This window comes from Natrix helvetica, assembly GCF_964273705.1.
Source record: "Natrix helvetica genome assembly, chromosome: 1".
Classification (NCBI taxonomy): Eukaryota; Metazoa; Chordata; class Lepidosauria; order Squamata; family Natricidae; genus Natrix; species Natrix helvetica.
This window is the reverse complement of record NC_138548.1, coordinates 18757358-18775157: the sequence shown is the minus strand read 5'-3', so window position 1 is coordinate 18775157 and position 17800 is coordinate 18757358. Positions and strand designations below refer to the sequence as shown.

Below are 17800 nucleotides of genomic sequence, written 5' to 3'. Positions count from 1 at the left end.
CTTGCGATGTTTTTGAAGAAGTTGAGAAAAATCACCCAGCAATCGTTCAAAATGAATCCCGCTATTGATTTTTTCTCTTTATTTCCTTATCGCAGTAATGCAATGCAAAAACCTGGCTCTCTTCCAGGTTCCTCTAGGCCAGTGGTTCTCAACCTTTCCAAAGGCCGCGACCCTTTAATACAGTTCCTCATGTTGTGGTCACCCCCCGACCATAAAATTGGTGTCTCGGTTCCTAAGACCATCGAAAATATGTTTTTTTCCGATAGTCTTAGGCGATCCCTGTGAAAGGGTCGTTCGACCCCCCCCCCCCCAAAAGGGGTCCCGACCCGCAGGTTGAGAACCGCTGCTCTAGTTGGAAAGAAAATGTAACTGAGCCCTGATTGAAACGTGAAATCATGCATTGAGTAGAAAAATAAACAGAGCACCAGGGTTCACCCAATGAACGGATCAGAAAACTATTTAAACCAGAAAAGGAAGCAATTCATCACACTGTGCAGGATTAATCTGTGGCATTAATATCACCATAAAAGGTGCTAATGGCCACAAAACTGGAGATTTGAAAGCTGATTGGATTATCGTTGTGAAAGGCAGATCTATTAAGTTTCTTGGTTTGAAAAGGTTGGCCATACCATATATCCAAATTCTAGCTGTAGAGGAGTGACGTTTATTTATATCCCACCTTTTTGTTCTTTTATAAATAACCCTAGGCAGCATACAATATTTCCTTCTCCTATTTCCCCCATAACAACCATTCATGTGAGGTGGGTTGGGCTGAGGGGCACAAAAATCACCCAACCAGCTTTAATGCCTAAGATGGGGCTAGAACTCACAGTCTCCCAGTTTCTGAGCCAGGACCTGGAGCACCAGACCAAACTTGGAGTACCTGGCTAGTTACTGTGAGAAACCAAATGCTGAACCCAGAGACTCCATCGCATATTCTTATTTTTTTATGCCCTGTTGTTTGCTGACAGGTTTGTTATCAGAAAACACCCAAAAAGTAAATTACAGCAGGAGTTAAACGCATAAATTGCTCTAGTTGAAATATGAACAAGCAATAAACAGCTGTGAAAAACCATTAATGTGAAGGATAGGTAAAGGTTCCCTTCACACATACGTGCTAGTCGTTTCCGACTCTAGGGGGCGGTGCTCATCTCCATTTCAAAGCCGAAGAGCCAGCGCTATCCGAAATCGTCTCAGTGGTCATGTGGCCGGCATGACTAAACGCCGAAGGTGCACGGAACGCTGTTACCTTCCCACCAAAGGTGGTTCCTATTTTTCTACTTGCATTTTTAGATGCTTTCGAACTGCTAGGTTGGCCGAAGCTGGGACAAGAAACAGGAGCTCACTCTGTTATGCAGCGTTAGGGATTCGAACTGCCGACCTTTCTTTTCTTTTTTTTCCAAAAAGTTTTATTGGTTTTTTAAAACATTTGTAAGGAAAAGGGTAAGTGGAATAGTTACAAATTTTGGCAGTTGCAAGTGTGGCAGACGCCTCCTCCCTCCAAACTCATAGGTTACATCTAAATATCAAACATTAATACATAATGATAAAAAATCAGCATATTAATTCTAGAAAAAATAATTTTCAATCAATTTATATAGTTATGATATATAGTCTAGATATAATTTCATTATTACTTTCAGTCTGTTTATAACATTGTGGTTTTCTTATTCATTTTTGTGATCTGAGCTTTCTTAGTGTTTCCCCTTCACCCCCCGCTGGCAGAGCTCCGGCCCCTCCCGTGTCCTGTGTGACCGTTGTGGTATCTTCTGTTTTTTCTAGGTTCGCTTTATTTTTTTCCATAAAGGCCTGTGCCTCTATGGGTGTGTTGATTCTGATTCTTGTCTCCTCCCAGAATATCAGCATACCTTCAGGCATCAACCATCTAAACCACACCCCCTTCTGGTATAGTTTATTCGCCAATTGCGAATAACTTTTCCTTTTTTCCCTAATTTTTTTGGGAATCTGCTTCAGAATGGTTATCTCCCTGTCGTGGTATGTCAGTGTTTGCCCCCTTTGTACACCCAGAATTTCATCTCTTGTGGTTTTCCTAAGGAATTTAATATGAACCTCCCTGGGTACATTGTGTGTTCTGGCATATGCTGAATTCACTCTATAGACCAGATCTATTTCCCATTCCATCTGCTGTTTATCTTTGTGTATGTATTCAGCTAGAATATTAGAATATTAGTCATAATGTCCCTTATGTTTTCCCCATCTGCTTCTATTACATTTTGAAATCTAAGATAAAAGGACATTCTCTCAAACTCTGTTTTCATTTGTTGGATATCAAGTTCTTTGTTCCCCTTCTGTAAAGCCTCTACCCCCCTTTCACCTCCGCCACCCCACCCTCCACAAGGTCCAGTCTCTGTGAGTTCTTATAAATTTGAACTTGATTCTCTTTAATTTCATCTTTCATTTCCCTTAGCTGTTTCTTAATTTCCTCCTGGCCTTGTAAAATTTGTTGAAGCATTTGTTGAAGGTCTATCTCTGTAGTCTTAGGTTGCATCAGTTCTGTTATCTTTGACTGTGTGGCTGGGCTGGATGTTGCAGATGTTGGAGCAGAAGTGGCAAAGCCAGGTTTTCCAGGAGGTGGTCTTTTTGGAGACATGGTTTATAAAACAAAGAGATCAAAGAGATCAGTCAGTGTAGGAACTGGGCAGCTGGAGAAGTAGAGCAGGCAGGCGAGTCCAGAAGGCAGAGGATCCAAACAGGTGGGAGTTTCTTTAATCACTCTAGCAATAGATGAAAGTTTTTTCTCCAAAGAGTTCAGAAAATAACAATCCACAAGAGATTCCTCTGGGTGACTCGGAGACAAAGACCGGAAGCCTGAATTTTAAAGGTGGAGTCAGATTTCACAGTTCATGAAGACAACGGAAGTGTGCCATCTTGCCCTGCCAGCTTTGGGCTCAGAGGCATAGAAAATTTTAAAAGTTCAAAAAGTTCTAGGTCATCAAAAAGTTCAAAGGTCATCAATAAGTCATCAATAAGTTCTGGATCTAAGTCCCATGAAACGCACTTTTACTGGGGTGAGGCATCGTTAGTTGGCTCTCCCCCCTCCTCCTTCCCCAGGGGGCGAGAGCAAAATTTTAACAAGCCGCTTGTCCAAGGGGGGGGGAATCCCCCTCCCCTCTAGCCGCTCCTCAAAGAGTAACTCCGAAAGGTTAACTTTTAAAAGTACTGAAAAGCCTTTCAATTCAAAAGTAAGGGGATGAAGAGAGGAAGCATCTCACCGCACCGCCGCTGCTTCCTTCAGTTTTGCATTCTCCGATCGGCATGGGGCGAGACGCAGGCGCGTCCTCCAAAACTGCTCCCCGGTGCCTGGAGCAAAGCGGAAAAGCCCCCACCAGCCGCCGCCGGTGCCAGAGCCTTCCGCGAGCCGCTCCTTCGGCAGGGCGCCTCTTCGGGGCATCCTGTGCCCCCCCGAAAACGGGGGAAGCCCACCGAAGAGCGGGAGCGGGCAAAGTCCTTGCCCGTCGCCGTAGCCGCCGGAACCGGAAGTCAAACTGCCGACCTTTCTGACTGACAAACTCAGAGTCTTAACCACTGAGCCACCGTGAAGGATCTATTTATTCAAAATTAGTTTCATTCATTAGCAATAGTAACAATGTTTTCACATTTGCAGTTATTTATACATTTACATTGGTTTTGAAAATGTCCGGTTCTGAATGACCTTAGATGCTTTACATAATCCAAAAAAAAACAGAACAGTAACAGAGAAACAGATGATATCCATCCAGAAACATCAAATAGAGAGCAGCACAAAATCATACTGAAAAATATCTCAAAGAGTTAACTCACCTGAAAAAATACTCAGGTTTTCAATTCCTTAATCATAAGGCTTAATGGAACATTGTTCTTGAACATAATATACTGACTTTTTCTATAGAAATATCCTGTTGTATACATGTTCAAAATGTTTATATTTGTCCTTAAGATGACACACATATCACTCCCCCCACCCCCACATTTTTTTATTACTTTTGGGGGGAGATTGATCAATGATCAGAGAAACTCAATTAGCATCCACATTAGCATACTTTTGACATTAGGCAAGTATAGTTTCCCCAAGCTTTTAAATCATGTCTTAATTATATTTAATAATAAATTAATATGTGCAGTCTTTGCAGGGCTATAAAGCAAAGCTGAAATAAGCCCAGCCATGGTTTCACATAGCAACCGCTTTGCTTAACGACCAAGTTGTTGGTCCCAATTGTTGTCGCTAAATGAGGACTACCTATATTTTGTGTCTTTACTTGACTTTATTGTATGTTTTGACTGAAATTGTGTGTGTTTTTTTTAGTGTGTTGCAAATTGTAAACACATTAAACCTGGGTGGCTTAAAACCTAAATAAAATTGGGCCAAATCTCTTTGTCAGCAGATGATGAACACTTCAATTGCCATCTCCAAAGATAGCAATCAACCACAGGCACCACAAGCAGAACAAGAAGGCAAACTTTTCCAATTGTCAAGGACTTCAGCTGATTCTTTGCAACCATCAGGATCCCAAATAGGATGAAAATCGGCCTCTCAAAGTTGGCTGAACCACGACCTTTGATTCGTAAAGAGACCCCAAAGGTCATCCATGGATCAATTTCTGTTCCTTTTCTCTGACTATATGGCACGTGTTCTATTTTCTCCAGCCATATTTTGTAGAGACAGTTTAGTTTACTTTATCGCCATTGCGCTTCGTACGACAAAATTAAATGCCATCTTCAGTGTACATTATAACTATAAAAGTAAAACACAAACACACATCCTTCACATTCTATACCAGTAGTTCTCAACCTGTGGGTCAGGACCCCTTTGGGGGTCGAACGACCCTTTCACAGGGGTCACCTAAGACCATCAGAAAACACATATTTTTGAAAAAATATAGAAAATATAAAATAATTTTATGGTTGGGGGTCACCACAACATGAAGAACTGTATTAAAGGGTCACGGCATTAGGAAGGTTGAGACCCACTGTTCTATACTCTAATTGAACTGAAAACCCCTGATATTGCATTAATATCGCACTGTAACCGTGACGGTGAACCTATGGCTCTGTGCCACAGGTGGCACACAGCATCCTCTCTGTGGGCACGCAAGCCATTGCCCCAGTTCAGCTCTGCTGCGCATGCGTGCCAGCTGGTTATTGGGTCTCTGTCATGCATGTGTTGGGGTGGGGCTGGTGGGGGGGCATGTGCAAGGGGGCATATGCAAGGGGGAGTCATGCGTGCATGCGCTGGGACATACGTGCATTGCGGTTAGCCAAAGGTTTGCCATCACTGTATACAGTAGAATTCAAAATGGTTACTGCCCTGGGATAGCAGCTTTTTTGTTTCAGCCTATTTGTCCTTGTTTTTATTATCCGGTACCATCTACCAGATGGTAATAGTTCAAAAAAAAAGGGTGCCCAGGATGAGATGGATGGGTAGCAGCCAAGGGAATTCTTTAAAGAATACCCTACCTCTTAATTTTGTTTCATTATACACTTTTACGTATTTATTTACATTTAAATAAATACTATTTATGGTTTTAAACATCTTATATGGGTATACATTTTTAAATTTACCGCAGAATGTTATAACTTTCCTTCCCCGGTGTGTTGATCCAGCTCCCCTTATCACCTCCAGCCAGCCATGTTGGCCGAGGATGATGGTCCTGCGATCCAATACTTTTCGGAGGGCATCCGAGAAAAACTGCACGGTCATGTCAAGGATCGTGGGGGGGGGGGGGGAATTAAGGCCCGCCAAAAGCGCGGGCGATCATCAATACACCCGCTGCTGCTGCTACTTTAGATAAGGAGCTCTGCCTTCCACGCACATGGACTTTCGGCCTCTTGACTGCTTCTGTCTCCCCCCCCCCCCTTCGCCAACCACAAAAATGTCTGTTGCAATTACGTTAATGGGATAGGCAAGGCTCTGGCGGAGAGAAAGGGGGAAGAGGAGGAGGAGGAGGATCTTTTAACTCAAAGGGAGCCAACTCGAGCGAGAGCCAAGAAAAGAAGCGGAACTGACTTTGGCTAAAGGAGTCGGCCTAGGGAGCGTCTCCAAAGAGGCAAACCCATCCCTTTCAATTAACGGGCCTCTAGCCGACTCCACCCCGCTTTCCGTCGCAGAGAGCTATTAAAGGTGCTAGAGCTGTGCGAGGAAGAATATATATAGAGAGAGCTAAATAGCTTGAAATAGATCTATACTAGTCTCCCTTTATTTATTTATCAGCACAAATACAACACACACACACACAACTATATATGTGTGTGTGTTGTATTTGTGCTGATAAATAAATAAAGGGCTCCCTCCCATATTTGGGCATACCAGGGGTTGTAACACACACACACACACACAAACATACTTATTATTATATATATGGGGTGGGGTGGAAGAATTTCAAAGAGCCGGAAGTGACCATCCGCAGCCATCCCAGAGGAGAGGGGGATGGCTGGGAAAGGAGAAAGTCTCTTCTAAGGGGAAGAGGACCCAGATTGTTGGGGGCAATAGGCTGACTCTGTAAACCGCTTACAGAGGGCTGTAAAAGCACTGGGAAGCGGTATATAAGTCTGCTATTGCTAAGTTGCTAAGGAAAAAAAGAATGGTCCAGCTAGCAAGATACAGTGAATTTGGGGGAGGGTGTGTGTGTTGGTCAGCATTGTGACAGAACTACCCTCAGCTCTCAGGGCTGAGGGATTCTGGGAATTGAAGTCTACACATCTGAAATGTTTGAAAAACTCTGGTCTGAGTGATAAAAGTGCAAACCTAGAACTCAGGGCAGCTGGATTTAAATTCGGAGTTTAAAAAGAAGCCTTCATCTCTGAGCGTGGGGCTTCTAGCAATACAACATGCAACAACGGGGCTCATGTGGGCCCCAGCTATCTAAACAACCTGAGCTTACTTTGTTGTTAGTTGGGAAGTCATGTCCGACCCATTGCGACCCCATGGACATCGTTCCTCCAGGCCTTCCTGTCTTCTACCATCCTCTGGAGTCCATTTAAGCTCATGCCAACTGCTTTGGTGACTCCATCCAGCCACCTCATTCTCTGTCATCCCCTTCTTCTTTTGCCCTCAATCGTTCCCAGCATTAGGCTCTTCTCCAGGGAGTCCTTCCTTCTTATGAGGTGGCCAGAGTTTCCTCTTCAGGATCCGGCCTTCTAAAGAGCAGTCAGGGTTGATCTCCTCTGACTGGGGCCATTTATCAGAACTGCTTGCAGGTCATGCAAAAATGACGGCTGACGCTAGATGGCAGCAAGGGGCTGTAATTGCCTGCCTCTTTTTAGCTACCACCTGGTGGGTGTCTGGGGTTTCGCAGTTGCAGGTCTGGCGGCCCCACCCTTTCTGCTGCTTGCTTCTCTCTCTCTTTTCTCTCAATTCCCTAGTGCCAACTTGTAATTTAAAGCTTAACTCCTACACTTAAGCCCCTAAATGGCAGACTCGAGGAATTCCTAGCAGCCATAACAGCAAAAAAAGGCAATAATAAGCACGTTTCCTCTCTGCAGGCTGAATTTGCGGGGCACGCTAGACTGGGTCAACTTACGGTTCAAAGTGTTGTGGGAACCCGGCCTTCCGGGGAAGCTTTAACATGGCTGATTTGCTTTGTTATATGCGGGGAGCACAAATGGAGTTTTGTTAGCCTGGATTATTTAGAGGGTTAGGGTTATAGAGCCGAGAGTACCGCGGGACTTTAAAGGGACTGAAACGTGCAGATACAGGTGGCGTGTCTCTTTGCGAGCTGTCTGGCTTCTCGCCCATGTTTCCTCCGCCAAGGGGAATTGCGCGACGCTCCCTTAGCAGGGCAGGACCCAACCCTCTCTTATGGCTGGGTCCTGATTCAGAGGTTAGGAATTTGCATCTGATTGCTATTTTGTCATCCTATGATTTGTCTATCCAGCTCTGTGCACGCCTTAGGCATCGAGGGAGGAGGAGGAGGAGGAGGAGGAGGCCATGCAATCGCTTGTAAAGGGAAACTTACTAATCCAAGCCAGATAAGGGAGGCGGCATTAAAAGCGACGCAATTAAAAAAAGGAAGGAAGAAAAAGAAAGGGGGAGGGAGGACGCCGCAGCGAGGAAGAAAAAGAAGAAAGAAAAAAAAAGAAAAGGGAGGAAAGAATCTTCCTGGAAGATCAAAAGGAGAAGGAAGCATCGCGCGTGGAAAACTGAGCGGCCCAGCTGGATCAGAGACTGGGTTCCGGGGGTGGAATAAAGGAACCAGCCAGAAGGGGAAAAAAATGAGGCTCCCTTCGCCTGCCTCTCTGCAAGGTAAAATAGCCACCGCGATTAGGAATCCGCTCTCCTCTAAATGTGTGTGTTTTTTGTTTTTTGTTTTAAAAATGGACAAACGGCTCCAAGCAGGGGGACCATGGGGGTGTGTTTGTGTGTTTTGAAATCCGAGCGAACGGAAAACAAAATTGTTGGTGTTTTACAAGAGATGTCCAGCTTTCCCCTCCTTTCCCAAAGAAGGGAATGGAGGGTTTTTTTTGGGGGGGGAGTAGGGGGAGTAGAGCGATATAAATAAATGGCTAAATAAAGTTATAATATGTAATGTCCTTTGCGGGTTGAGCCAGACCTGGCATCGCCTCCGCGTTGCTGCTTTTCTTTTAAATGCCCTCGGATTCGAACTTTACTTTAAAGCGAGAGAGAGAGAGAGAGAGAGAGAGAGAACCATGGTAATATATTTTAAATCGAGTTGTGGGAGGGGGCGACGGGCAGCTCCCCTTCGTGTATTTTTCCCCCTTGGGGGGTGCAGAGGATCCCCTCGCCGTCCCTTTCCTGGGCAAGCTGGCCATTCCACTCCTCGATTAGTTTTGCAATTTAATTTTAAGCTGAGGTGGTGGTGTTTTTTTTAAAAGACAGTTTCACGTCTTTAAAAGTAATCCATTTGGCTCGCTTCGCCTCCCCCCCCCGCCCCAATTAACATTTGGGTGGATCGCTGCGCGACTTTCCCCCTCACTGTTTTTTTCCTGTTGGATTTGTTCTAGGACTAGGTTGATTTTTACACACGCGTCACGGAGTCTCGAACGAGCACTTAAAAACACACACACACACACACACAACAACAACAAAAAGTCTGCTTTAGGGGATCTCGTTGAAAAGGCTGCGTTATACCTCTGTAATTCAATATTAGGAGCTGTTGTGACCCCATAATATTTCCTTCAGTGGAACTGCCCTTGTCTTGTTTAACCCCTTTTAACATTCCAGGTCTCTTCCACCTTAACCTAGAAATCATCTTTTTAAAAGATAGCATGCCCATTAACAGCATGTTTATTCAGAAAAAGTCTCTCGCTTTTGTCTGCTGGGCCTAACTACCCTAGTAAATGCGATTGTCAGTTGTAGCTTTGAGACAGCATTTTACTTACTTACCAGCAACAAAGAGAGTGGGTTTTTCCTGTATTCACGCTGGAGGCACCTTCTATGCTTCCCCTGCCCCTCCCTCCCCAATTTAATGGCTAAAATGGAACGCAGTCTTTAATAAAAAGGGTGTATAGTAGCACGAGTCTCTTTTTAGACATTTGGCCAGTTCACCTTCAAGCCCCTTTCTATTACATCTGTTTAGAAGGACTCAAGGTCAAAGTGGTGAATGGAGTATTGGTAACTGTGAAAGCATGCACACACTAGTGTGTTCGCAACAAGAGTGAGCTGAGAGATCTGATTGTGTTGACTTTAGAGGCACCACCTGGATCAATATATCATACAGAGCTGCAATGCCTATCTTTTGCCTACCTATCAGGCCTGCCTGTGGATTATTTAACCTGCACGTGAAGGGGTGTTTTTGGAAACATTGCATTTAAAGGAAGGCACCCTTTAACTTTGTTATGCAGTAATTTTTGTCTGCGTCCCGTGGCTATATTTCTCCTGACTGCTGAGCTATCTCTATGATTTGACTTTGCAGGAATTACTAGTTTGATCTCTTAAAAAAAAAAAGCTGAAAAACACGATTGAGGACTTGAATTTCCCTTCGCACTTCTGACTTTTACAAGCTTCTCTCTAGAGTGAGAGGTAATTTAGGGTGTTTCAGGGCCCTCTCTGGAATTTAGAACACCTGAGTCTTTTGCAAACTAGCAACAATCCTGAAACATGTTATGTCGCTTCTCCTGCTTGTGATCACTAAGGCCTAGCTCCTTGGATAGACAATGGTTTTGCCTCTGCCAAGACAGCTTTATTCCCAGACATACTGTTTCTGCTCTCCTACCAAAAGTTACGGCTAGGAGAAGTTAAAAGTTGACCCCAGGTATTTAGAATCCAGCCTGTGGAGTCTGACCCCTTTGTTCTTTTTACCCTGCTTACTAAAGGGTGACAAAATATTGAAACTGCTTGATGATGTTATTGAGTATGCAACACCTCCTTGCCCCCAACATACTTTATGAGTTGAAAAAGTCTGGCTTAGTCAATGATTGCGATTTTATAAGAGGGTAACGAATAACAAGTAGTCATGGTCATCACCATTGCAAAATTTGGCATGGTGCAAATGTGTGCTCACACACATACATAATCTCATAGATGCATATATACTCAGGCTACAGAGTCTGTCGGTGATATACAGAAGTTTATTAAGCTAGAGGCAATGAAAAAATCTGAGCTGGTTTTTTTTTACCCCAAAATGTCCTTAAATGATCATTGTCAATTTACCTCATCTCATTTATCAGTCTCATAAAAATAATATTTCGTTGATTTATGACTCCTTAATTGTAACTGGCTGATTGTATCACATTATCTTTGCTTCATTACAACTCAGGAAGTTTTAATTCTTAGCTCTGTGCATCTGCTGTGGCTTGTTCTTCTTACCAAATATTAAAATTAAATCCATCGCGCAGGATACCATTCTATGGCACACATCTGCTCCAGTCCCTGAATGTGGTCCATATGTAAAAGCCCATCGCCACATGTAGCTCAAATAGCTCCTGTTCCTAGGCTGCATTTAGAATATGCTTCCCAGATGGGAAGGAGAAATCTGAAAATCTGATTAACCTTATGCTATTAACTTCATTTGACAGAGAATTCTGCCCAAGGAATTAAGAGTCTTAAATTTCAAGCCTGTGCGTGGAAAAAATAAATAGAGGGCATGCGAAAAACATTTGGGATCTGGACAATTTCACATCTTGTGTTTGGGGGAATTGATTGGCAGCATAGATAATAGAATTTGCTGCAATATAAATTGCAGCAAAGATACATTCAAGCCTTGAGAGAGAAGGATATCTCCTTGCTGCCTGTTCTGCTCATATAACTTGCTCTTTCTGCCTATCCTTAGGATGATCATATCGGCACTAACTAGAAAAATCCCAACACCTCTTTTTGCTTAGCTAACAGGCTTCTGTAAATTGCCCTTTGTTTCACTTTCTGCTGCTTTCCAGATTAATAAAGCATTAATGTCTCTGGGCCAGAACAAAGCTTAGATGAGGTGGCCTTTTGACATCCCAATTAAACCATTTCTTGGATTCTTTTTTTCTTTTTCTCAAACTTTGACCACTGTTAGACCCTTGTTTGCATCTGGAATTGGCTCTATAGTTTGAAGGGGCAGTGGTGGGGAACTGAAATATTTTTGACAAGTGGGGGTATTGACTTTAGATAGGAGAAAATGTGAAGGCATTATAATTCATCTTTAATTTCTAGGTATGAATTGCACAGAAGAGCAAAAGAAGATACTTTTCTCATGCTTTAATACATTTGGAATTACATATTTTGGGATAGAGATAGACCATTCATCTATCTTTTTTCTTTATTACAACATTTTACCAATCTAAGCCAGGATCAAGGGTCACATATTTTCAATCTCTGGTTATATTTTGTTGGTTATTTTGAGTTTAGCTATACATATTGTAACAAGCTACTTAAATTACATTAGGTAATGAGGAACAGGCACTACTAAATCCACAAGAATTGAAATATTTGATATTTATTGTTTGTCTATTTACCTATTCAATTATCTATACACCCACCCACACCAATCACTCTTCAGTAATACTCTCTTATGGTTACTGGACCGATGTTAATAATATTCAGTTCTTGAAAATTTATGTAATATAAAATTTCTGTGATGGCTCTTGGGGGAATAAAAAGCCGCAAGCAACTGACATTGTGAATATAAAATTACTAGTGTTAGTTTCCATGTTCTGGGATTTTTTTGAGATTCGAAATATCAAGACCCATGCAAAGTTATATGTAAAACTGGACGAAACGAAAGCAGGACGTGAGAAGTTACTTTTCTTTTTTTTTGACTGAGACTTTTTTTTCCACACAACCATTGCCGTATCCCCACGATCACATGACCAAAATTCAGATGCTTGACAACTGACTCATATTTATGACATTTGCAATGTTGTGGGATCACGTAATCCCCTTTTGCGACCTTCTGACAAGCAAAGTCAATGGGGAAGCCAGACTCCCTTAACAACTGTGTTACTAACTGAATAACTGCAGTGATTCACTTAACAACTGTGGCAAGCAGGATCGCAAGATAGGGCAAAACTCCCTGAACAAATGGCTCACTTAGCAACAGAAATGTTGGGCTCAGTTGTGGCTGTGAGTCGTGGACTACCTGTATTCCTCTTGGGGACATCTTCCGTTGTCCTTTTTTATCTGTGGAAGTGCAGATTTCACACCTTCTCCCTTGAGGGCATGAAAACCAGAATGCAGTGTCCACTGCGGGTCTCTTGATTGGTTCCTGCTTCCTCTGATGTCATTAAAGCGCTTGCCTTGGTGAAGATTCCATGGCAGTTGGGAAGAAAAGGGTATTTGGTGGGAGAGGGCCTTGGCAGGAGACTGAGAACAGGGTTGGTTGTCAGGGCTGTCTGTTAAATTTAAGTTGGGGTGGGTGGGTGGGGTGGAGTTTCCAGATCTACTGAGTTAGTTGTAGTGGAAAATAGCTAGTTAAATCAGACAGTTTGATGATACCTGAGAAGCATCTTCTCAATTGTGGGCATTGACAGACCGTTCTCTTCTTCCAACTCCATGGAAGAATTGATCTTTTTGTGAGCTAATGAAACTGGTGGTGCCCTTTGATCATACATCATTGATCCCCTCCTCCAGTGTGGTGTATACTGACATTCTCCAGTTTAGAGCATTTTTTAGAGACTTAGGACAACAGCTGTTCAGAGTTCCCAGGCCAGGCTGTCTAAGAAACTGGGAATTGATTGAAGAAGGTTCAGCCTCAGTCAGTTGCGTACTAAAAGTTTTGCAGTATTAAATTGGAGAAGTTGTGAGTTGCATCCAATCCCCCCCTTTCCCCCCCCCCTGTTTTATTTGTTTTATTTATGTAACATTCAATTTTCATTAAACAGTGTGTGGTCTGGGTACAATTATGTTTAGCTAGTGATATTACCCATCGTTATTAAGGTATCCATCACCATCAAGCCCCTTTTTCATGCAGCCTAATAGTGTAGGCCCGTGACGGCAAACCTATGGCACATGTGCTGGAAGTGGCACACAGAGCCATCTCTCCGGGCATGTGAGCTGTTGCCCATTGCTCTTCCAAGTTCTGGTGCGCCGGCCAGCTGGTCTTCATGCATGTAGGAGCGCCGGAACCCGGAAGAACAGCTGCCCAGGGCGCATCCGCCCACTGGGAAGATTATCTTCCAGTTTCCAGCTGGTTTTGCGCACACATGCGCCAGAAGAACAGGTGGCCGGTGCGCATGCATGTGCCAGAAACCGAAAGAGCAGGTGCCTAGTATGTGCACTGGGCGGCTGCTCTTCTGGTTCCTGGCATGCGCGCTCCCATTTCGGCACTTGGTGCTGAAAAGGTTTGGCAACACTTGTGTAGGCTCTTCTGCAGGTAGTCCTCGATCTACAACCATTCATTTAGTGACCATTCGAAGTAACAAGAGCACTGAAAAAAGGGCCTTATGACCGTTTTTCACACAACCATTGCAGCATCCCCAAGGTCCCGTGATAAAATTCAGCCAGTTGGTATGTATGTATGACACTTGCACTATCCTGGAGTCATGTGCTCCCCTTTTGCGACCATCTGACAAGCCAAATCAGATTGACTTTGCAACCCTGTTGCTAACTTAACAACTGCAGTGATTCACTTAGTAAGGTGTGGCAAGAAAGGTCATAAAATGGGGCTATGCTCACTTAACAGCTGTCTTACTTAGTAACAGAGGCTTTGGGCTCAATTGTGGGTTGTAAGTCAAGGAGTATCTGCATTTTCTTGAGGAAACTTTGATGGATCTCAGAAAGCCAACCCAAGTCATATCTGGTTAGTGTTTGAATAGGAGACCCAAGAATAAATCCTAGGTCAGACTGGAAAGTTGAAAAATACCTGGGAACGGCAGTGGCCATGTTCTATTTGCTGAGAAATCTCCATGGACATCACCTGCGGAGTCACCAGAATTCAAGTTTCAGAGAAACTCCTTGTTGGAACTAGTATAGTGAGGCTTTTATGGCACTGGATTTCGGCTCGAGTTCACTCGAACATAGGTTCTCAGCTGATGCCTTTGGGATAGTTGCTAATTTAGTCTATCCTACATTGCAGGATTGTTGTTGCAGAGATAAAAATTGAAGGAGGATTCGTGAGCCTAGCAGTTTGCATCTGACTATGGGAGGAGCCCTCTCAGTTTTCTGGCTGTTCTTCTAAACTATCAGTGAAAATGCCATGCATATTACAACTGCATTAATCTAAGCAAGTTTGAACGAGCTTGGGGGCTCTTAGGGAAGGCATGCATGGTCTTGTTGGCAGGTTCTTTTCCATGGGAATCTTTAATTTCTGCTCATTTTTTCCCTCTGTAAAAAGAGCACTGTGTTCTGTGGCATTGGAGCAGATAATGCCAGAATGTTTTCTTTTTCTAGACAGATGACGATTTTCTCTGTGGTATTCAGAGGCGTTGTGGGAAGTTTTGGTGGATGTTATAAAATACGGTAATAAGCTTTGGTTGCCAGGGGCAAGGAATCATTATGTCTGGGTGACCCAAATATAAATCAGATAAAGTTGTTGTTGCCTCTTCCCCCCCCCCCCAAATCTTTTAGGGCATCAGGCTATGAATAGTAATGTGGTTATGAGTGGCAAATAGGTTAGTGAAAATTCTTAAGGTATACTGTGTTTCCCCGAAAATAAGACAGGGTCTTATTTTCTTTTGACCCCCCGAAATAAGCGATTGGCCTTATTTTCAGGGAGGTCTTATTATTTTTGAGGTGCAGGAGGCGTCGAGCATGGTCACCTCATGTTTGCTGCTGTGTTGCAATATGGGGGGGGGGGGCTTATTTGAGCACAGGTGCTCAAAAGCCCAATTGGGCTTATTATCCTGGGAGGTCTTATTTTCAGGGAAACAAGGTTGAAATTTATCCGTGTCTACCTTTTGGTGGCACAGTATTGGCGGTGGCTCAATGGCTAAGACACTGAGCTTGTCGATCAGAAAGGTTGGCAGTTCGATGGTTCGAATCCCTAGGCCGCATAACAGAGTGAGCTCCCGTTACTTGTCCCAGCTTCTGCCAAGCTAGCAGTTCGAAAGCATGTAAAAATTGCAAGTAGAAAAATAGGGACAACTTTTGGTGGGAAGGTAACAGCATTCCGTGCGCCTTCCACGTTTAGTCATGCCAGCCACATGACCACGGAGACATTTCCGGACAGCGCTGGCTCTTCGGCTTTGAAACAGAGATGAGCACCGCCCCCTAGAGTCGGCAACGACTAGCACTTATGTGCAAAGGAAACCTTTACCTTTACCTTACCTTTTGGAAGGGTTTTAAATCCTGGCTGTTCCCTTGGGCTTTTGGGGCAGTCTAGTCGTGGAATCTGGTTGGTGTTTTTTGAAGAATTATTGTTTGTAACAGCATATGTTTTATTGTTTGTTTTCTACTGTTTTTATATCAACATTTCCATTTATTTAAATTTGTGTTAGCTAACAGGCACGATTTAAGATAGGCCACACCCATGCAAATTTACAGAGACAATGAATTTATTTGGACCGATGCCTCCTGAGAGATTAGTAGAAATACAGTCAAAAGTGTTGTTTGTGACTGTGTGAACATGCTCTTTGTCTCGAGATACATTTTGTAAGAGGTAGAGGGTTGGGGTTATAAGCCACAATCATTAACTGTGGACATTGTCTAAAAACTGCTCCACTGTTCCGTCTTGACCAAAGGTTTTGCTGGCAAAAGGCGAAAAACTCTCTCCTACCTTCCTGTTTGTTAAACAAAAATGTTGTTCCCCTTTTTATAATTGCTTCCGCTTTTGTTTATGTGTGTATTATATGTATATACATGTGTCTGTGGGTATGCGATGTTTATAGCATCTTATTGATAAAATTAGCTTCGGAGATAGTATTCATTATTTCCACTTTCCACATGATTCAGATTAAAGGTTCTGATCCCAGTGGGTTCTTCTCGTTCTGTCTTCTATATCTACCAGTTTTTAATCCATTTTCCGTCTTTTTATAGACAGGCATTGGAGGAGCTACTTCAATAAAACACACCTTATGAGATCAACAGCTAAATTTTGTATAGTTCCTATATCTGGATGAATTAGCCTTTGGTAAGAAGTCTCAAGTTTCTAGTTCTTGCCGTCCTAATGTTTTCTCTGTATATGTTTGTGTTTACTTTTTTTAAAGGACAGGTTTTTCACTGATGCCTAGATGAAGAAGAAGAGGTGGACAACTCACAGTTTGCAGATTGTTCCTAAGCCCTCCTTGGATGGAAAGAAACGTGGCAAAAGAACAGGGTTAAGCTTCAGTTCAGGTTGGCGCATAGCAACGTGGTTGTGTAGAACGTGGGACCTTGAACTGCAGGATCACGGCTAATTTTCAAGGCATCATGGTATTTGAATAGCCTTTTAAAAAAATATCTCTGCAAATTCCTTTCTGTACAAATTGACTTGCCGTCTGTGGAAAGAGCCGCCTTTTGGAAGTGGTTAATGGTGCCACGGGTTTCTCCCTAACCCATAAGACAGTGCAGTCTTGCAACTCTTTTTAAAAAGTGGTTGCCCTCCCCAGAACATCTGGGGCAGAGGGCATCTCCCAGCATTCCTCACGGCGCTGACCCCGACTGATCGCTATTCTACAGCCCCTCCCTCTCCTGTGCAAAGCATAGGCTCCTCCCCTTTGGAGCCTTGCTCTGCCCCTCTGATTTCCTCTGCCAGGACACTGCCCCCTGCAGGCAGAGCCATGAAGCTGCAGGCCGTCATGGAGAACCTGCAGCGCCAACAACGTGCCCGGCTGCAGCAAGAGATGGAGGCGCGGCAGCAACAGGACCAGCCGCAGAGCAATCCTCTGCCCCTCCCTGCACCAAATCCGACCACCATGTTGTCAGCTCCTGGTATCACAGTGTTGCCCCGTGGCCGCAGCCAGGAACCTCCTCTCTCTGAGGAGGCGGGAGAACTTGACACTGCCCGGATCCAGAGGGCACAGATAGAGGCCTTGGCAGCTATGCGGGCCGCTGCGGCTGGCCTCAGACAGTCATCCAGCCCAGTTGGGTCGGAGGAGAGCCATTCTTCAGAGGAAGAAGAGCTTGTAGGGGAAGAAGAGGAGGAAGAAGAGGAGGAGGAGGAAGATGGCGAATACCCCCGAGAAATAGGCTCAGACGAAGAGGATATGTAAGTCTTATCTGAGTCCCACCCAGCACTTTTTGCTGTTATGATAGTGTCCTCATAAGGGGCTTAAATGTTTAGATCATGAAGGCCCACATGACTTGTGCCACAGATGAAGGGGTGTGGAGGAGGGGGCTCATTCTCAAAAAACCAAGATGGCATCCATGGGATCAAAGCCCTGGCCTTTTGTTATGGGCATCACTCATATGACACTGACTTTATTAGAAGGGGTAGAGTTTCAATTTATATAACAAGCCATGATCATCTTGGTGTTTTGGTGTTTTTTTTGACAACCCCCCCCCCCTAGAAGT

At 43.8% G+C, this 17800-nt stretch overlaps 1 protein-coding gene across 2 annotated transcripts in view; it reads left to right on the top strand.

Moving 5' to 3' along the window:
- The first annotated feature begins 7489 nt into the window (after window positions 1–7489).
- Window positions 7490–17800, top strand: part of ARID3A (AT-rich interaction domain 3A) — an 88626-nt gene continuing 78315 nt past the window's right edge. The window contains exons 1-2 of one of the 2 annotated variants that reach the window (XM_081959081.1): window positions 7490–8239; window positions 16521–17495. In XM_081959081.1, the coding sequence (XP_081815207.1) occupies window positions 17068–17495 (428 nt within the window). In that variant the 5' untranslated portion in view covers window positions 7490–8239; window positions 16521–17067. Of the gene's footprint in view, window positions 8240–16515; window positions 17496–17800 lie in introns of both variants that reach the window. The other variant, XM_081959080.1, reaches the window with a different exon arrangement.